General features: G+C 44.2%; 1 protein-coding gene across 2 annotated transcripts in view; it reads left to right on the plus strand.

Moving 5' to 3' along the window:
* The window catches only part of mgat5 (alpha-1,6-mannosylglycoprotein 6-beta-N-acetylglucosaminyltransferase), a 132,930-nt gene that overhangs the window by 78,643 nt on the left and 42,255 nt on the right, over window positions 1-12,032 (plus strand). For both annotated transcript variants that reach the window (XM_080758872.1, XM_080758871.1), the window contains exon 10: window positions 8,804-8,937. In XM_080758872.1, coding sequence (XP_080614998.1) covers window positions 8,804-8,937 — 134 coding nt within the window. The remainder of the gene's footprint in view (window positions 1-8,803; window positions 8,938-12,032) is intronic.

Raw genomic sequence — 12,032 nt, forward strand, 5'->3', positions numbered from 1 at the left:
GTGACAGGAAAAAGAGGCCCACCAATGCTTCCGAAGTGGCTAATGGCTTAAGCGCACATTGTCATCATTTTCTTTTCCACCTAGCATGTTTATTTATTTTAGTAATAGTTTTAACAGCTTCCTCTCTCTGTGTACCCAGAGGAAATTGACTCAACCTCTTGCCATTGTGGCTTATTTCAAGGTAGGCCTACATTTTTTGACGAGTGCTCACATTGCTCTAAGATAGTCAGTGGCTTCAAGCTTTTATCTCTTTAGTCTCTCTCTCTCTCTCTCTCTCTCTCTCTCTCTCTCTCAATATTATTTATGTTATTATGCCTTAGATTCTCACATTCCCCCTGTTCTGTGAGACTGTCCTAATGTTACCCCCATGCCCCAGCCATTGCCAATGGGTGAAGGAGCACACATGCTACTAGTCCCCTGCACTGTCTGTGTGCAGCGTTTCTCGGCCAAACACAATCGTCTTTTACAAATAAAAGAGTGAAAACCAGTGAAACCCAGCATCCTGCATATAGCATTGTTTAGAGTCCTTTGATTCCCTTTTACGCACTTTTTTCCTCTGTTTTGGTTTCTTTTTTCCCTCTTCGTTGCTTGAACTGGTGGTCGCCATGCTCTAATGTTATTATAGGAAGGGAATAAAGCTGCTACACGATTGGTCCACGTGACCAAAACCACACCACTCCCCTTGCACAAATTAGTACGCCTTGTAAGAAATAGTCCCGTCTTTGACCACTGATTATAAAAATACTGCAGGATGACCTATAGATCTCTTATATGGAGAAAACTGTAGAGTACCCCTGCCGTGGGAACGGAATTAAACGAAAATGCTAGTCACAACATGGCCTACTGGCAACCAGACTGGGATTAGGATCATTAGTTTTCAGAATGGTTATGCTAGGGCTTAAGGGGTTAATTCCAGCTGTCTGTCTGTCCCCCCCATTGTCTGCATACCGAAGGCCCAAAAGTGACTCGTGTTGATGTTGTCTTTCTGTTTGGGATGAGGATTCTGTTTCTAGGGTTCTGTCATGATTCACCCATTCAGACCTGAGGTCTACAGTTTTCTGAAAAAAATATGTATGTTTCTTTGTCAGTGGTTCTCAATTCTTTTCATGTCAAGGACCCCCAGAATGATATTTGGCCGCAGACACCCATCTCAAAATATTTTGTTCCAGGGACACCCCAGAAGCAAAGATTTGAGTTAAAAAGCGTTGAATGAATATATATTCAAAGATTTCTGCCACATTTTCACGATTTTTCAAAAATGGCAGATCTACAAGCTATAAGCTTGTACTGTAGGTCTGCTATTTTTAAATAGCTAAAGTATAATTGCTTAAAACACCGCCCGGCCGTTGACTGTAAAGCTGGATTTCTATTTAGCTGCGTGTCGGCGACACTGAAAATACCAGATCTACTATCTTACTTACAATCCCAAACCCTTGCCTGACACTGGCACGCAATTTTAGTATAAATCCAGGTTAATCTCGGTCTGGGAAAACGGAATCTTGTGATCTCTCTTTTTCTCTCTTTCTCTTTCTCCCATTCTCTCTCCCTCTCCCTCATTCTCTCTTTGTGTTTTTCTACTTCCCTCTCTGCCTGTGTGTTTGCACACAGTGCCATTCATTAGTCCAGCATTAGTCCACACACTTGTTGAAGCATTGTTGTCCTGACACTCTCGCCAGTCAATAACGCTAATAGGATTACCGCAATCTGATTACAAAGAGGTAACTGTAATCTGTTGTGCTTAATTAAAAAAAATGTTATTAGACTGTGAGATACATTTGGCGAGCAGCCAGTTCCTGCTGGAATACACAGTAACATTATGTATTAGTATTAAAGATATCTATGTACTTTTGAGGTGATATGAGTTCTGACACATACAGTAGTCACTTTTACGTCTGAGAAAGGGGTACAGATAATGATATTAACTCTGCACATTTATATTTTTAGAGATATTTTTGGGGCTTTTCTGCCTTTATTGGATAGTACAGTGAAGACTAAAACGGGGAGAGAGAGACGGGGAATGAATCTCAGCGAAGGCCTCCGGGCTGAGGAATCGAACCCGTGACATTGGAGGTTCTATACGTGGTACCGTATGAGCCTTAACTATTAGGCCATTAGTGCCCCATCTCTGCATAGGTTGTTCATTCAGCAGCCTGACAGCCTGTGGGTAAAGGCTGTTGGACAGTCGGTTGGTTCTGGACCGGATGGATCGGTATCTTCTACCAGAGGGCAGACGTTGGAAGAGATGGTGTGCTGGGTGGAACTGGTCCTGTAGTATGTTATTTGTGCAGCGTAGGCAGCGGGAGGTGAAGACTGTGGAGATCTCAGGGAGACTGGTCCCAATGATCCTCCCTGCAGCCTTGACCACCCTGTGAATGGCCTCCTTGTCTGCCCTGGTGCAGCTGGTAAACCACAGCAGTAGCCCATAGGTGAGCACACTCTCTACTGCACAGTGGTAGAAATTAATTAACAGAGCCTGTGGAAGTCCTGCCCATTTTAGTTTCCTTAGAAAGAAGAGGCGTTGTTGTGCCTTCCCCACGGCAGAGGTGATGTTGGTCCCCCAGGACAGGTCGTCGGCCACAGTCAAGCCCAGGAACTTGAAGTTCGAAACCCTCTCCACCTCCTCATTTCCGATGAAGAGTGGGGAGTGGCTGAGATGACCGGACCTGCGGAAATCAACGATAACCTCCTTTGTCTTTGATGTGTTTAAAGCCAAGTTGTTATTTCCCCACCATGCCACCAGACCCTCGACCTCCCTCCTGTAGAAGGTCTCATCGTTTGCTGTGATGAGGCCAAGTACTGTTGTGTCATCTGCAAATTTAACTATGAGGTTAGATGGAGAGGAGGAGCAGTCGTGTGTGAAGAGTGTATAGAGAAGTGGGCTAAGCACGCAACCCTGGGGGGCCCCGGTGCTAATGGGCAGGGTGGGGGAGATGTGCTTGCCAATTTTGACATGTTGTGTACGGTTAGTTAGAAAGTCCAAGACCCAATTGCAAAGTGTTGTGTTCAGTCCAAGTTCGTGTAGTTTGCTGTGGAGTTTGCTAGGTAGGATAGTGTTGAAAGCTGAACTAAAGTCAATAAAAAGGAGTCTCCCATATGTGTTTTTATGCTCTAGGTGTTCTAACAGAGTGTGTAACACAAGGGCTATGGCATCCTCTGTTGACCTGTTCCTCCTGTAGGCAAACTGGTAGTGATCTAATGTTGGCGGTATGGCAGCTTTGATGTGTGTCATGACCAGCCTCTCAAAACATTTAGCGACAATAGGTGTGAGTGCCACAGGCCTGTAGTTATTCAGGTCCTTGACATTTGGTTTCTTGGGAACCGGGATTATTGTCGCTGCCTTGAGTACTGCCTTGCTACAAATGCAGATGTTTTGCAAAGAGTAGAGCTTTTTCACACAGGTGGTAGATTACATTTTGGAAAACGCCTCACTTTCCCCTCCTCCTGTTCTGCTGTATTTAAATTCTTCCTCAATCTCTAATATCAGGTTATTTTCTCAGCTTCAGGAAAAGTAATAGAAGAAGTCATTCGATATTTATTATCCCCTATGTCTGCATCCGTTCCTCTGTTTCTTTTTCCTCAAGGCTTGAGCTGTTCAGAGCGGAGCGGGGCAGTATCGTAACTCCAAATAGCAACACATATATACTCTGTGCACTGTTCCCAATGCCAACATTTAACATTGGGACTTCAATCATTTTATTTTATTTTTTGTTTTGTTTTTAGTTTTTTTGAGAGATTAAGAGAGAGTGTCCACTCTCTGATGGTGTGTGGGGATGTTGGGGTTTTTCGGTCCTGCTGAAATTACAGTTACAGTTGCTTTCCTGTTTACTGAGATAGAAGAGAGGGGGAGACGTACAACACACAGGATCAAATCCCTAATCTAGGGACAAAGGTGTTTATGAGCCATTAACACCCTCTGGCCGTCGCTCTCTTTTTCACTCTGTCGATGCCCTCACAACGGGCAGAGTGCTCATCCTTGTGTGTGTCAGTGGTATGAGGTGCTTGACGACCTCGTAGGGGGGATGCAGATCATAGGTGTAACTTTCTTCTTCACTTCAACGTGAGTGGAGACAGGAGGGCTTCTCTGTTGGCATCCACTCTTGGACTGCTGCCGTATGGCCACAACTTCCACAAGTGATAGTTAGCTTGCGTGGGCCGGATTTTGGGGAGATTACTACTCAAGCACTTCCCTGTCTCGGCAAATGAGAGGAGAAGAAAAGGCTAATGTTAGCATTAGCTCATGCTAGCTATATCTCTCCAGAAACGTTAACATTTCAATTGCGATGCTGTAGAAAATCAGAAATCGGATCCGAACCTCGGATGTCTGATCAGCACAAGGGACAGCGACATAGTTTTTGAGAAAAGAGCCAGAGATATCGTAATTATACTGTAACAGTAGTTACACATGTGCGGACACGTTCCGTGCGTGCGGGGGTGAGCAAGGCATTGCCTAGCAACCGGCTCAGGGATAAACGTTTTTTTAACAGTGCTGTTTCAGATCCATATAATGCGATATAAAACGTATATATATATATTCGTCAATCGCAGACAACAGATGGCTATTAAAAACTATGTATATATACATCAACATCAGACGGTGTGTTAAAGTTAAAGCTCTCTCCTTGTACTGCATGTCCTCTGAGCCCCTCTCATCATTCCATCTGGGGAGCATCAGCCAGGGGCTGCCCTGCCTCCAGCCACGCACTTGGCTGCCCGAGAGAGAGAGCTGTGTGTGCGTGTGCGCATGTGAGTGCCAGCGTGTGCTGGTGCACGTGTGCACGTTTACACCTGGCTCCTTATCGCAATGATTAATGGGGATTGTTATACGCTGACAGCAGCTGGACCATAATCACACGACTCTACTTGAATGGAAGGAAAAAAAACTTCACTTTACCCTTAAGAACTTTTATTTTTCTGGACTTATGAAGGTTCAACACATGCACCCGCACACACACACATTTTAATATAGGAAAACAGAAAGAAGCTGGACAGAGAAGTAACTGATATACTGTAAGTAACTACAGTAGAAGTGTGTGCGTGTGCATGTGCACGCGTGCATACTTTATGTGTGAGGCGCATAACATTTTCCATAATTTATTTCCCCGTCCGCAAACGTTGATTGGATTTGGCCTCAGAACATCCAAGTCTAAAATGTTTGACCCTGGCATACAAAATCAAGGGCATTTTATCGTCTTTTTTCAATTTAAAATCATGCGTTGGCTCTTTATGTGTACTGTGTGTGTGTGTGTGTGTGTGTGTGTGTGTGTGTGTGTGTGTGTGTGTGTGTGTGTGTGTGTGTGTGTGTGTGTGTGTGTGTGTGTGTGTGTCTGTTCTCAGATAGCTAGTCTTGCATACTACTTGGCCAATCGGCATCATATTTCTTGTGCACACTGACAGCAGGCCAAGAATAACACTCTCCATAATTTATTGCTTCATTAGCTAAAGCTGATTGCAATTGGCCTGACGACATCTCAAGTTTAAAATGTTTGACCCCACTGTCTAAAGTCAAGGGTATTTTATGATCTTTTTACAGTTTTAATGTTTAATGTTAATTTAACTCTAAGACTTAACCACTTAAGTCTTAGAGATCCCCTGGGGTCCATGCTAGACTCCCTACGGTTTTCCCTCAACACCAAGGGCCCTATTATTTCTTAAATACCGGGTCTTATGACTTAATTTAAGGTGTGGCCAATGCTGTTTGGCCACTCAAAATAGCTAAGCAGCATTGGCCACGCCTTCAAGTCTTAAGTTAAGTCATAAGACCTGGTAAGACACGCAAAATAGGGGCCCAAATCTCTTTAAAAATCGACAAGCTCACTGCTTGTTTGTAGATGGAGCTTGTAGATGTTTGCCTCCAGAAGGTTTCATGTGGTTAAGGATGGCCTTTTGTCTGTGTCGGACCCCAGGAAGAATAGCTTTTGTCATGGCAAAAGCGAATGGGGATCCTAATAATTTAATAAACAATAAAACAATAAGGGCCCATCCATTTAGGGTAGTGTCCTAGGGCCCCTTATGTGTGTGTGTGTGTGTGTGTGTGTGTGTGTGTGTGTGTGTGTGTGTGTGTGTGTGTGTGTGTGTGTGTGTGACACAGACTGGATGGATTAGTTAAAGCACAGCAAGGTCATTAGTGAGTCAGTGTGTGCTATTCTCTCTAATTAATGTTACAATGTGACCTTTGAGTCTCTGCTACTGCAAAAGATTTACTTTATGACTTAATGCTTCTTTTATACGGAAGTGAAGTTGAAGTTGGACCCATAAATTGACCACAAAGAGTTTATTGGTCCAACTGTTTATAACTTTACCTCTAGACTAGAGTTTTGGTGATTTAAAGAGTTTATTGTTCCAACCGGTTTTAATCATACTTTGACCTCTTCTAGACTAGGCTTTTGGTGATTTCACGGAGGTGGAAAAAACTACGGTTTAGAACCCTTTTTATTTGTTGCTAATTCATACAGTAAGAGGAAGAGATTGTTTGCCTCAGGCTACAAAGAAACCATATTTTTGGGGTATTAGACCTCTGTTGTACCGCATGCTGTTATGAACCATTTGGTCTAGGGGTAATGGGCCCATAACGTATAGGAAATGAGGACAACCGTCCTCATTGCACAATGCAAGATTTATTACAAAATAGTGGCATCAATGTTTTGTTGTGAGAAGGCTTTTAGCTTCAGCCTATGCCTTTTGATCACCTTCATGTGGCTGTTTTCTTTCTTTCTTTTGTTGATAATTTGTATTTGATTGATGTAGATCAGGGGTGCCCACACTTTTTTGACTTGAGGTCTACTTTTAAAATTGCCAGCTCAAGGTGATCTACCAACCAAAATAATATTATCCCATTGCTTAAAATACTCAAAATAAATAACATTAAGGCATTAGGACTGTTTCAATCAATCAATTCTATTTATTTACCACCTTTATTTTGTTAAAGTTACTCTTTGTAATAACGTCAATCAATTTCAATTTGTAATAACATATTGCTCATAAAATGTTACAAATATTAAAAGTATCACACATAAAAAGCATACACAATCACATGAAGGAATAATGCACTCAACTCAACCAGAGCAGAACTCCTACCACAGGACTCTGGCAATCAATCAATAGGCCTACAGTTGCAACCACTATATTAATGGAAAGTATTTCATACAATTTAAGTTGTTTAAAATCTGAACTATCCCTTTAATCAGATGACTGCTTTCAGCCTTGCACTGAATGGAGTCCGTCAGCGCTGCATAATCCGGACGGTCACTGCTGACAGCTAGTCTTAAACAGGCCTCCAAATGATCGTCCGTCAACGTGGAACGATATTTGGACATGTGGGAAAACGCTGATTCACATAAATATGTGGAGCCAAATAACGCTGTGAGCGAGGCTGCACAAGTCCTGATGTTTGGATACTTTTCCTTCACGAGTAAGTTCCAAAACTCTGCATCGCGGGCGCGCAACTTTAACTGTATGTGTCAGCCTGCAGTGCCATGATCTCATTCTCCAACGCAGAAGAGTTCATGTTAAAAAGTGTTATTTTCGAGGCAATGGAATCAACATCAGCTTCTGAATGGGAAGCACATGAATGTAGCGATGGGCTCGAGTAAGGCAAACGCAGTTGGACTTGGAATGTGACATCGTGAAAAAATAATCTTCTTCCCACTGCATGGAAGTGATATGTTTTAGGCTTCTTTGCCGCGCGCGTCTTGCTATATGAACAATGATGGATAGATCCTTTTAATTTGTTTGTTTAACAACATAACAGACCCGACGTTCCCCGACGGTTCCCCACACTTGAAAACAAAGCACTGCATTGTGGGGGGTTTTTAAGCCGCCGCCGCCTGCCCGAGGCAACGCGAGGATTAATTTATTTTATTTTATGTCAGGGCCAAGCGGTCTACTTGCGCAGCGCTTGCGATCGACTGGTCGACCGCGATCGACGTAATGGGCACCCCTGATGTAGATGATCAAATAAACTAAACTAAAGTTCAATAAATATGTACAGGCGATTCATGAATATGAAGAGAAAATGGTAACTAAAGTAAACACTGAAATAATACGTACCTAACCAATAACAAAAACGAAACTATGAAAGTAGAGCAGTATGCATGCCATAATAATGAACACGGCTACAGCCGTGACGATACCTACAGTAGCATTTCAAGAGCTCAGGGCTGCTTGTTTTGGGAGTTAGTGACTGTCTATCGTCGTCTCTTTGTACTAAATCATGACAACTTTCTGAAAGATTTGAGGCACATTTTAACGATTTAAAAACAATAGCAGACCTGCAAGTTCATAGCGCGCCACTCGGTGGTGCGCTATGAGCTTGTAGATCTGCTATTTTTCAATAGCTAAATTATAAAAATGTTTAAAACACCAAAATGGGTTAACGCCTACCGCCCTACCGGCTCCCCTCTCGCGCACTCATCTGAGCCATATGAGCAGCCATCTGCTGGGTGAATGCAGAACACGTACAATTATCCCCTCCCCCAGTGGGGAGCGGTCAATAATCCCTTTACTTTCTGAAATTTCTAACACTCTTCTCTATCTGTGTGTCAATCTTCCGCCGTAGTCTGAAATCCCACCTCTTCAGACTCCATTTTAGCCCGCAGCACTTGCCATAGCACTTGCCCTAGCCTCGACAACCTTACAGGCGTATACAAAGGCTCCACTTATGTAATTTAGATAGCATTGTAACATTCACATATTTACAATATGTATACTGTATGATGTATTACCAAGTGTTGTTCTTGCTTACTGTATGTCGCTCTGGATTAAGAGCGTCTTCTAAATGCCTAAATTGTGTGTTTGTGCATCACAGGTGCATGCTGCGGGTGCTGGATTCCTTTGGGACGGAGCCGGAGTTCAACCACGCCCACTACGCGCAGTCCAAAGGTCACAAGACTCCGTGGGGGAAGTGGAACCTCAACCCCCAGCAGTTTAACACCATGTTCCGTGAGTCACCAAAACACACACACACACACACACACACACACAGACAGACAGGCGCACACACACTCACACACAGTTTAACAATTTATTTATGTCCATAGTTACACAGGGAAAGCATACAGGGACACGTTGTATTAGGTGCAGTATTGTAAAGATAACATTCACAAACTCATAGATAAGATATGTCCACATGACACCTGGGCATAAGTAGCGGCGGCTTCGCCCATTTATGGCTGGAGAGTCCGACAGCACAATACTTTGCCAGCCTTTCTGCCTCGTCCTGGGACATCCCAAGTTGTCGAAACCCTCCAACAACCAGTCCGTGGGTAGGTAATGCCCCGGTTCTGGATCACCAGAGGAAACAAAGTTGTTAGTCTTGCACTGCTGTTGTTATAACGCTTTCTGTAGTTGTTCTCATGGGCCTGGAAGTTCTCCCACTGCTATTCCCACAGCGGACGTACATACCACTGGAAGGCCTCCTGGTCTATTGATGATATGCACACGGCTGCCATCTTGCCAGCAAGGTGCTACCTAGGTGCAACTTCCCATAAAGAGGACATTCATCCCAACAGAAAAGTCCTATTTATTTGTATTAAATATCGTCAACATTGCAGCTGTACGAAAAGCTTGAATTATCGTCTTACTATCTGCAAAGTGTTTGTTTCATAAAAATCCACCGTATACATGTTATGAGCTACTTCCTGTCAATACATTCCTTGCAGATGATTAGTGTCAGAGTTTGGAAGCACTCGTTATCAGTAAAGCAACCTCCTGCTGCCTCCTGCATTATGTGTAAATTCTAAACATGGGCTGTTGAGTGATAGTCAACGAGCACTTCCAAACTCCAGCACTTAGAAAAAATCACACCTGTGTGAACCGAGTGGTGCAACTCCTCCCCCTCCCCCTCTCTCTCTCTCATTAGCAGGCAACAGTGCAGCACTGTCTCTCTCTCTCTGTTTCTGCATGGCACAACAGTGCCCCTACTGGTACTCATAAAACTGGTGCTCATTAACCAACACATAGGTTAACCACACATAGACACAGACATTGCTGTTCCTTGGAGTGGTTGCACCACTCAAAAATCGTCTGCAAGGAATTTCTTGACGGCTCATAACATGTCTACAGTGGATTTGAGTGGTGCAACCACTCCAAGGAACAGCAATGTCTGTGTAGTTCACCTATGTGTCGTTAATGAGCACGAGTATTACTATTAGTACCAGTAGGGGCGCTGTTATGCCAAAAACAGAGAGAGAGATAGTGCTATACAGTTGCCTGCTAATGAGAGAGAGTGAGAGAGAGAGAGAGAGAGAGAGAGAGAGAGATGGGGGGGGGGGGGGGGGGGGGGGGGGGGGGAGAGGGAGAGGGGAGTTGCACCACTCGGTTCACACGGGTGTGATTTTTATTAAACAAACACATTGTATATAGAAAGAGGATAATTCAAGCTTTCCGTACAGCTGCAATGTTGGTGAGTTTGACGTTATTTAATACAATTAGGTAGCACCTTGATGGTGAGAAGGCAGCCGTGCATATCATCAATAGCCTCTCTTCCCGGTAGCTGTTCATGGGAGGAGGGGGCATCAGGTAGCTGTTGGTAGATTCCACCGGTGAGCAGTGTCATCCCCACGACAACACACACACACACACACGCACACACACACACACAGTATGACCTAATGACTACCCGTGTTCATCATTCATCCAACATTGATCCATTCTGTGATCAAAAATTAAATAAAAAATTAAATCACGTTCCACAGAAAATTAGCAACCATTTTTGGTTGTTTCGTTTTCAGTCATACTGTAGATGGCACCTGTCAATCCACACGGAGCTCAATCAATAAGCTTGACACTAGAGGGTGGTGCTACTCTATAGAATGCAAATGCCAATCAGCTACAAACTGGTTCCATTTTAGAGAACCAGTTTGCAAGCAAGTACAGCAACATACTGTGAGGACACGGAGGTCTCACTTAATGACAAACCCGTCTCACTTTGGCATGAGTCATCTTAAAGTAACACAAGCAAAAGAGAGGAACACATTAGAGTTCAATGGAGCAATAAGCACATGTCGCCAGTGCCGCCAGGTTCCGCTTTAGAGGATCCGTTTAACATGGTAATTGCGGCCGGTCCATTTACTGCCACCCGATGTCCCCAGTCGGAAGATTTTCATTATGAGATGGTTGTCACCGTGCTCCGAGAGAGCCAAGCATTAACCTTCTTCCAACGCCACACGTCTAATGGAATATCACCGGGGCCGGCTAAAAAGGCAACTGCACAAGCTCAGATACTCATTCGCTGCCATAATGAATGTACGAAGGAAAAAAACAGTGTTGGTGCGTCGCTTTCTCGTTTGCACCCACGTACGTAGCAGGTGGCAATGGATGATTGGGGTTTTGGGTGTGTGTGTGTGGGTGGGGGGGGGGCGAATCCTGGCGTTTGGGTAGTGGAGGGAGCCAGCTCCCTGAGGGGTTGACCTTTTTCCCCCCATCGCTCGGGGAGAGTGAAATGTTACCTCTCACTCCGAGAGGCAAACCCCCGGAACGCATCCGAGAATACCGCCGTACCTGAATGAGGCCCTTTGTCCAACGAAATAGGCTATGTCTTTCTCACACGGCACGGGGGCCCTTTTCAGGAAGTCCATTTTAAGAGCTGCCAGGTCAGACAGTATCTCTCGGCAAAAAAGCAAGCGAGCGGCTGGCGGCCTGGCTCGAGTGTTGGAATCCACGGTGATGGTTTCGCGTTTCGGATCAGTCGCAGCCATCGTGTTATTCAACTCCTTGTCTTTAAGACCAATGAGTACACGTTGTACCTTAATGTGCAACAGAACTGTCTATTGTTGATGATGCTGCAGGCCTTCTCATTCTAGGCATTAGACTAGAGTGTTAGGCAGGTGGGGATCGGTAACAATCAGACGCTGTCAATTACATCATATAATAGTATACCAATAGGGCGAGAAATATGTCGCTGAAACAACGGGTCTGGGAATGCCCATATACTGTACCGACATTTTTCTTTTTCTTTTTGGGTTGTTTGGGGTGTAAAATGTGTGCTAATTTAATTTGTAAGGTCAGGCGGGTCCTTAATTTTCTGGCCTGTTGAG

The sequence above is a fragment of the Protomyctophum bolini genome, assembly GCF_963924005.1.
Source record: "Protomyctophum bolini genome assembly, chromosome: 24".
Classification (NCBI taxonomy): Eukaryota; Metazoa; Chordata; class Actinopteri; order Myctophiformes; family Myctophidae; genus Protomyctophum; species Protomyctophum bolini.